The 8,663-nt window shown below is 50.5% G+C and overlaps 1 protein-coding gene across 1 annotated transcript in view; it reads left to right on the forward strand.

Moving 5' to 3' along the window:
• Positions 1 to 1,187: 1,187 nt before the first annotated feature.
• Positions 1,188 to 8,663, forward strand: part of LOC140388585 (transmembrane prolyl 4-hydroxylase-like) — a 101,263-nt gene continuing 93,787 nt past the window's right edge. The window contains 4 exon segments of the mRNA XM_072473008.1: positions 1,188 to 1,371; positions 1,373 to 1,423; positions 1,425 to 1,526; positions 6,032 to 6,113. Coding sequence (XP_072329109.1) covers positions 1,246 to 1,371; positions 1,373 to 1,423; positions 1,425 to 1,526; positions 6,032 to 6,113 — 361 coding nt within the window. The 5' untranslated portion in view covers positions 1,188 to 1,245.

Raw genomic sequence — 8,663 nt, forward strand, 5'->3', positions numbered from 1 at the left:
TTTGCCCCCCCCCCACCCCCCCCCTTTTTGCCCCCCCCCACCCCCCCCTTTTTGCCCCCCCCACCCCCCCCCCTTTTTGCCCCCCCCCACCCCCCCCCTTTTTGCCCCCCCACCCCCCCCCTTTTTGCCCCCCCCACCCCCCCCTTTTTGCCCCCCCCCACCCCCCCCCCCTTTTTGCCCCCCCCACCCCCCCCCCTTTTGCCCCCCCCCTTTTTGCCCCCCCACCCCCCCCTTTTTTGCCCCCCCCACCCCCCCCTTTTTGCCCCCCCCCCACCCCACCCCCTTTTTTGCCCCCCCCCACCCCACCCCCTTTTGCCCCCCCCCCACCCCACCCCCTTTTTGCCCCCCCCCACCCCCCCTTTTTGCCCCCCCCCCCCCCCTTTTTGCCCCCCCCACCCCACCCCCTTTTTGCCCCCCCCCCCACCCCTCCCACCCCCTTTTTGCCCCCCCCACCCCCCCTTTTTTGCCCCCCCCCCACCCCCCCCTTTTTGCCCCCCCCCCACCCCCCCCTTTTTGCCCCCCCACCCACCCCCTTTTTGCCCCCCCCCACCCCACCCCCTTTTTGCCCCCCCCCACCCCACCCCCCCTTTTTGCCCCCCCCCCACCCCACCCCCCTTTTTGCCCCCCCCCACCCCACCCCCTTTTTTGCCCCCCCCCCACCCCACCCCCTTTTTGCCCCCCCCCCACCCCACCCCCTTTTTGCCCCCCCCCCACCCCACCCCCTTTTTGCCCCCCCCCCACCCCACCCCCTTTTTGCCCCCCCCCCACCCCCACCCCCCTTTTTGCCCCCCCCCCCACCCCACCCCCTTTTTGCCCCCCCCACCCCCACCCCCCCCCCTTTTTGCCCCCCCCACCCCCACCCCCACCCCCCCTTTTTGCCCCCCCCCACCCCCACCCCCACCCCCCCTTTTTTGCCCCCCCCACCCCCACCCCCACCCCCCCCTTTTTGCCCCCCCACCCCCACCCCCCCTTTTTGCCCCCCACCCCCACCCCCACCCCCCCTTTTTGCCCCCCCCCACTCCAACTCCTCCTCCTTGCTGATTGACGCTCCGCCAGGACTTGCGTGCGGCGACGTGGTGACGTTCCAAGTGGGCGGAGCCGGCACGCTCCGTGTCGCGAGCACCGGTTTGAAAATAACGGCCGCGGGCGGAGCGAGGGGGCGGGGCCAGAGTGAGAGGCGGGGGAGACGCTTACCGAAGGCAGGCGAGCGGGCCGGCCGGGGTGTTCAGTGGGTGCCGGCTCAGGATGTCCCAGAAGGACAGTGTGTGTTCCCGCTCCTATTTCGTGGTTGTCATGGTGTTTGTTCACGTTTACATCCTCAATGTGATGGCCTTGCTGCTGTACGTCTACTACACCAGCGAGAGCGCGCACCTCGTCGGCCGAGAGCAGCGCGCCCCCGACGGTCGGTCAAGGCGCGGGCCCGCCCGCACGGACTGCTGCACCCGCCCGTGCAGCCGCCCGAGCCCGTCCTCCCGCTGCAGCAGGACAGCGCACTCGGCCGCCTGCACCGGCTGGAGGGCATCAAGGTGAGGGGTCAGGGGGAGGGGTCAAGGGGGGAACAGGGGGAGGGGTCAAGGGGGGACAGGGGAGGGGGTCAAGGGGGGACAGGGGAGGGGTCAAGGGGGGACAGGGGGAGGGGTCAAGGGGGGACAGGGGAGGGGGTCAAGGGGGGACAGGGGAGGGGTCAAGGGGGGACAGGGGAGGGGGTCAAGGGGGGGACAGGGGAGGGGTCAAAGGGGGGACAGGAGGGGAGGGGTCAAGGGGGGGGACAGGGGAGGGGTCAAGGGGGACGGGAGGGGTCAAGGGAGGACCAGGGGAGGGGTCAAGGGGGACAAGAGGGGGGACAGGGGAGGGGTCAAGGGGGGACAGGGGAGGGGTCAAGGGGGGACAGGGGAGGGGTCAAGGGGGGACAGGGGAGGGTTCAAGGGGGGACAGGGGAGGGAGTACAGGGGAGGGTCAAGGGGGGGGCAGGGGAGGGGTCAAGGGGGGGCAGGGGAGGGGTCAAGGGGGGGCAGGGGGAGGGGTCAAGGGGGGGACAGGGGAGGGAGTACAGGGGAGGGGTCAAGGGGGGATAGGGGGAGGGGCTGGGGGAGGTGGGGACAAGGGGGGGGAGGGGGTCAATGGGGTGACAGGCGGGGGGCGTCTGGGGAGGCAGAAGGGTGTGGGGCAGGATGAGTTGGGGGCAGGAGGGGTTCACGGAGTATCGTCAGTGAGGTTTCGTAGGTGCCGACGCTATAGATCATGATATGGAGCGAGATGTGGGGTTGGTCGGTGGTTGCTCAGAGGGTTGTTGGTGCCGGTCTACGGGTCAGAGTGGGATAAGATGCTGTGTCTAAGGGGGGGAGTGGGTTATTAGAGGAGCGAGGAGTTGGTCATGTGAGAGTAATGATGTGCAGATGCCGGCGTTGGACTGGAGTGAGCACAGTAAGAAGTCTTACAACACCAGGTTAAAGTCCAACAGGTTAATGTGAGAGTAAGATATGTCTGGGCTACGGGAATGAGAAAACTGGTCAGACTGATGAGAAATGGAAGGAGAAGATGGAGGTTACAGGGGCGGAGGTATTCAGGGACTGGACAGTATGGCATAGGTGGAGTATGGCCACAGGGTGCAGTAGGTGGGGTTGGAAAAGGGAGGAAACAATGGTGATCGGGAGGGGGGGACCAGTAGTGTGTAGGAGTTGGAAGGGGAACGGGCCAGAGGGTAGGGAGAGGTGTTGCAGAGGTTACCTGGGTGTAAGAAAAATGGGAAGTGGGATGGCCTGGTGCAGCAAGAGAAGACCGGGAGGATGGGTGGCATTAGCTGGACAGGTAGAGACTAACTGTGGCAAACTAGGAAGGGCCAGAGACCATGGCCAGGGGATGATTTGATTACAGTGAAAAATATTTTTCTGCGGCCGAGGGAACGTACAGTACGTACATAGTAGACAAAAAGAATAATCAACAGAGAACATTGACAAATGGTACAGTGATTGGTTACAGTGTGGAACAAGGGGCCTAACAAAGCAAATATATGAGCAAGAGCAGCATAGCACATGCGGGAGCCAGAGTGGTTGAGGCAAACCTAGACCTGGGGATAGGGGGTGGCACAGTGCTTTAGCACTGCTGCCTCATGGCGCCCGAGACAGGGTTCAATCCTGGCCTTGGGTGACTCACTGTGGAGCTTGCACATTCTCCCCGTGTCTGCATGGGTTTCGTTTGGATGCTCCGGTTTCCTCCCACAGTCCAAAGACGTGCAGGTTGGGTGGATTGGCCATGCTAAATTGCCCTTAGTGTCCAAAGATGTACAGGTTAGGTGGGGTCACGAGGATAGGGTGGGAGAGTGGGCTGAGGTGGGGTGCTGTTTCAGAGGGTCGAGGCAAACTTGATGAGCTGAATGGCCTCCCTCTGCAGTGTAGGAATTCTAAAGTACTGGAACTATAGTGATTGGAGTTGACTAACAACAGCACAGGCTTGTGGAAAAAGAAAGTGAGATTTGGAGAGAATGCTGGAGTTTAGACGGTTCAAGGAACTTTGGAAGTTGGTGCTGAGGTGGAAGACTGGCTGATTATGGAGAAGGATAAGGAGAGGAAAAGGAGAACATCTGTATTGGGACTGGCCAGTAACACTGACAACATTGAGGAGAGTGAGTCTTATTAGCCGATTTCAGGAATACCAAGTCTGGTGAAATGGACGTGCATATGGTAGGTGCTACTTCAGCAGGAAAGTGTGACATGATGCGTCTCACAAGGAAGCATGGCATGAGGCAATATCACTGATGTGGTACAAATTTAAAGAGAGGTGGAGAGATCTGGAACTTCACAGGCATAAATCCTTGCGGGTGGCATGACAAGTTAATAAGGCTATTTTTAAGAAGTGCATTGGATTTTAGGCTTTTATAATATAATTATAGAGTACAGCAAGAGGGTTTTGCTCAACTGGCATTAATCATTGACTAAATCCAGCTAGAGTATTGTGTGCACTTCTTCTGGATGAGTTTAGGAAGGATGTCAAGTTCTTGGAGAGGGTGCAAAGGAGATTCACTAGCATGGTACCAGGCACAAGGGATTTCAGTTAATTAGAGCGACCAGAGAAGGTGGGATTGTTGTTCGAAGAACAGAGGAGGTTAAGGAGAGACTTGATTCAAAATGATGTGGGATTTTGACAGAGTAAGTAGAGATAAACAGTTTTCAATGTAGGGTCAGTCACCATTGGACACCAATTTAAAGTTATTGTCAAAAGAAACAGCTGGGGTTGCAGGCAGGAATGAGAATTTCTTAACGCAGCAAGTTATGTTCTGCAGGCATTGCCTGAAAAGGTGGAAGCAGATTCAGTAGTAACTTTCAAATAGGAATTGGTTAAGTACTTACACGGATCATATGCATGGTTATAGGGAAAGAGCTGGAGTCAGGGATTAATTTGACAGTACATTCAAAGACCTGGCACATGCTTACTGAGCTGAATAGCCTCTTAAGGGGCTGGTTTAGGACAGGGCTAAATTGCTGGCTTTGAAAGCAGACCAAGATAGGCCAGCAGCACGGGTTCAATTCCCATACCAGCCCCCCCGAACAGGTGCCGGAATGTGGTGACTAGGGGCTTTGCACAGTAACTTCATTTGAAGCCTACTTGCGATTTTCATTTCATTTTTTTTTTCATTTCATAGCCTCCGTGATAAACTGGGAGCATAAAGAGTTAACAACACTGAAATGAAGGACTTGGGGAAAGGTCAACTTGTTTTGATCAGGGACATGTGGCTTTTTGGTTTAATTGTGACTTGAACCACAGTATAGTGAAAATGCTGTTATTAAAAAATATTTGTTTTCCCAGCGCAGTTCTTTCACAGTGCATTCAAATATTCACCAACTGACCATTTTACCCTATCTAATCACCGTTTGCTTGCTGCCCCTCACACCAGTTTGCTGTTTTTATTCAACACTGACTGGATCAAGCATTTTAAATTCTCAAATTTCCACAAAATAAGAATGAGCAGAAACAAAGTACTGAAAGGATGAGGAAACATAAAACATTACTGATCAGCTGTTTATATCTGATATGTAAGATTGTGATCAGAGCTGCACCACTGGGATTGAAGCCCAAGTGAAGTTCATTATTTTTGCAGTGAATTAAATGAAATATTAGAGGGCTAGATGACCATGACAATCTTGATGTACAATGAACTGTCAGTTATTAAATGGACCTGGTAAAAGCCTGGGAACAGATTGCTTACCCATCTACTTCACCAAGAATGGATGCCTGGTGTGAAGAGAGGTGTCCTGTGGGGATTATTCCACTAGCTAAAGGAGATAGCAGTTTATTTCTTTTGAATGACCTAAATGAAAGAACCAAGACCTTGGTACAGTAATTGACCAAGATTGAAAAGATCGGGTGAGGAAAAGGAAGAATATGCATGGTTACAGGGTGACAGTTGGGGAATGGCACTAGGGGAATTGTTCATTTGGAGGGCCTTCTGTGGGACTACTGAATTCTATAAGATGTATTGAGAGTGCTGTTTGCATTGGGATTGGATTTTGACAACCTGTGAGTTGTAGGAAGAAAGAAAGATTTGAGGGAGACCAGGAGTTCCAGAATGGTGAGATCTTGCAAAGAGTGAGTACAAAGCGAGTCTTCATTTCAATTTGGCGATAAGGGGAGGAGGAGGATAGCCTAATTAGAGTTTGGGAGAAACACAAGAGGGAAGTTCAGAGGAGGGATGGCCAAAGTAGTATTGATAAATTAGAAATAAGGTAGCACTGAGAAGTTGGAGATTAGAGGTGAGAAAGGACTACTCATGAGATTTCCCCTTTCTATCTTGACCTTAATACAAGGAAGGTGTCAGAAGTGATCCAGCTAGGCTATTGGGAGGGTCATGAATTGAAAATCTCATTGCTTTTGCAACTTAAAATGCTTTTGTTATGACGGTGTCATATTTATCTTCTATTAAGCTCTATTTTCCAATAAGCTCATCGGTTACTGGTTCTCTCAGCTTAATTTGCGTCCTTGATATTCATATTTTGTCGCTTTATATTATGCAACATATTTTTTTGTTTCTTTGCAGGTTGGCCACATGCAAAAAGTGGATCTTGTCCCGAACAAAGTACATTACTTGAAAACGCTGAGCTTAAAACCACTTCTGTTTGGTAAGGATTTGAACACAGCTTTCAATTAGCTTGGACAATTGGAATTTGAATCCTTGTCTTACTATTTGAAGTCAGAATCCAGAATGAGAGCTTTTAACAGAAGTGGCAACGGTTACAACCCCAAGTCATTGTAGAGTTGGTGCCTTGAAAATCCAGTTTTTTAATGTCTGGTATTACAGGGCACTAGGGAGTAAAATAATAATGCCCTGTTGTCATCAGCTCACAACATTTTTGTGTGCAAGTCCAAGTCTTCCCCTGAGGTGTGTGAATTCCACTGTCCGTGTAGGATATCAAATTCTGTGTATAGGTAAGGAGGGAGTAGAAGTCGTGACATAGAATATGTCAACTTCTATAGTTTCTGTCTCACTGTCAGAAATAGATTTTATCCCCGGCAAATGGTCATTATAAAATGAGCTGAACCTATCATAAACATCACTTCTGCTTTTAGTTTTTACTTTTTTTCTCCTGAAAACAGTGAATACTGTGACAATACCTAGAAACAATAGTAGTGAAAGCAAAACTTATAATTTCTTTAAAAGGTCTGTGGAATCTGTAATAGTTTTTCAAGAATGTTTGTAAAGGACTTCTAAGAGTTGATATCAGTTGTAAAGAGGTCAATTATAATTTTCCTGAATGATGTGACTGGGTCAATGCTTGACCTGGATCATAACCAATAGGAAGGAAGTTTAAGATACAGAAGCTGTGTGGGCAGAGACAAAGAAGAGCTGCAGCAGGGGACGAACGGCGAAGGCTCATATATAAAGGAGCTGGAATGGAGTTAAAAGGGACAGCGAGCTGAAGGTAGGGTTAGAGCATGAACAGTGAATTGGACTGTTTATGGCTGTACGCTGTACTTCATTTTGGCCAGAATTGATCAGACAGTTTAACAGGTTTATTAAGGGAGTCGGAAAGAGCTGTCTTTGGGGAATCTGTGCTATCAACACTGTTGTGATGTGGAGATGCCAGCGTTGGACTGGGGTGGGCACAGTAAGAAGTCTTACAACACCAGGTTAAAGTCCAACAGATGAGTGATGAAGGAGCTCCGCACTGAAGGCTAGTGATTCCAGGCAAACCTGTTGGACTTCAACCTAGTGTTGTAAGACCTCTTACTCTATCAACACTGTTGTAATCTAGCTAGGGAGGACCTGCTGGAGCAGAACCCTTTGGATCACAACTGTTTCTGCAGGGCTCTGATTGGGCGTAACCCCTGTTGCAGATGTCACGAGGACTAAAGTTTATTGAGTGGGAAAAGTGGAAGAATTTATGATCTGGACGCAGAGTTGGAAAGATTGTGAGATTGCACGTGGCGTGATAAGAATGCTCGTCATCTCATTTATTGCGTATTTTATTATTTTTACCAAAAGTTGCCTATTATTTCATAAATGATTTTTCTGAAGAAAAAGCTGCAAAAAGTGAAATCGTGTTGGTAATTTCTTCATTTGGGGGTAATTCAGTAAATTTGGTTATTTTGGTTTCTGTTCCCTGGGGATTGTACCAATTCCGCAAATGCATTTCATCACCATTGATGTTTATTCTTCATATATGAGCGAAGGAAGTGAGTGTTAGCTGGTTATATAGCCTTGGGTAACAGCACAGTCAGTCTGGTCCAATTTTTGTCAAGCGTCACCACATGCATTTCAAAAGAAGACAATAGGTGATCATAAGATGCAGAAGAATACTTGCCTTTATTAGCCCAGGCATAGAATATAAGAGTAGGGAGGTTATGATGGAGCTCTGCAAAACATTAGTTGGGCCACAGCTAGAGTACTGCATTCAGTTATGGTTGCCATGTTATAGGATGGTGGGACTGACATCTGAGTAGAGATTGAATTGGTTTGGATTACATTCTCTGGAGTTTAGAAAAATGAGGGGGGGATGTCATAGAAACGTATAAACTTCTAACAGGACTAGATAGAGTAGCTGCAGGAGTCCAAAACCAGGGGTCACAATCTAAGGATACAGGGTAAACCATTTAGGACTGAGATGAGGACACATTTCTTCACCCAGAGAATGGTGCGCTTGTGGAGTTCTCCACCACAGAAAGAACTTGAGGTCAAAACATTGTCTATTTTCAAGAAGGAGCTCTTGGGGCTAAAGGGATCGAAGGCTACTGGGGGAAAGCGGGAACTCGCTCCTGAGATGGATGGTAAATCATGATCATAATGAATGGCAGAGCAGGCTCGAAAGGCAAATGGCCTCCAATTCCTCCTATTTTCGATGTTTTTATGATTGTGCTAGAAAAGGTGCAGAGATTCACCAAGATGTTGCCTGGGCTGGAGCGTTTCAGCTATGAAGAGAGGCTGCTTAGGCTGGGTTAGTATTCCTTAGAGCATAAAAAGGCTGAGGAGGCACCTAATTGATGTGTTCAAAATTATGAGGGACATAGATAGGTAGATGGGAAGAAACATTTCCCCTTAGTTGAGGGGTCAATAACCATGGGGCATAGATTTATGGTAAGGGGCAGGAGATTTGGAGGATTTTTGAGGAATACCTTTTTCAACCAGAGGGTGGTGGGAATCTGGAACTCACTGCCTGAAAAGCCATAGCATC

The sequence above is a fragment of the Scyliorhinus torazame genome, chromosome 13 (assembly GCF_047496885.1).
Source record: "Scyliorhinus torazame isolate Kashiwa2021f chromosome 13, sScyTor2.1, whole genome shotgun sequence".
Lineage (NCBI taxonomy): Eukaryota > Metazoa > Chordata > Chondrichthyes > Carcharhiniformes > Scyliorhinidae > Scyliorhinus > Scyliorhinus torazame.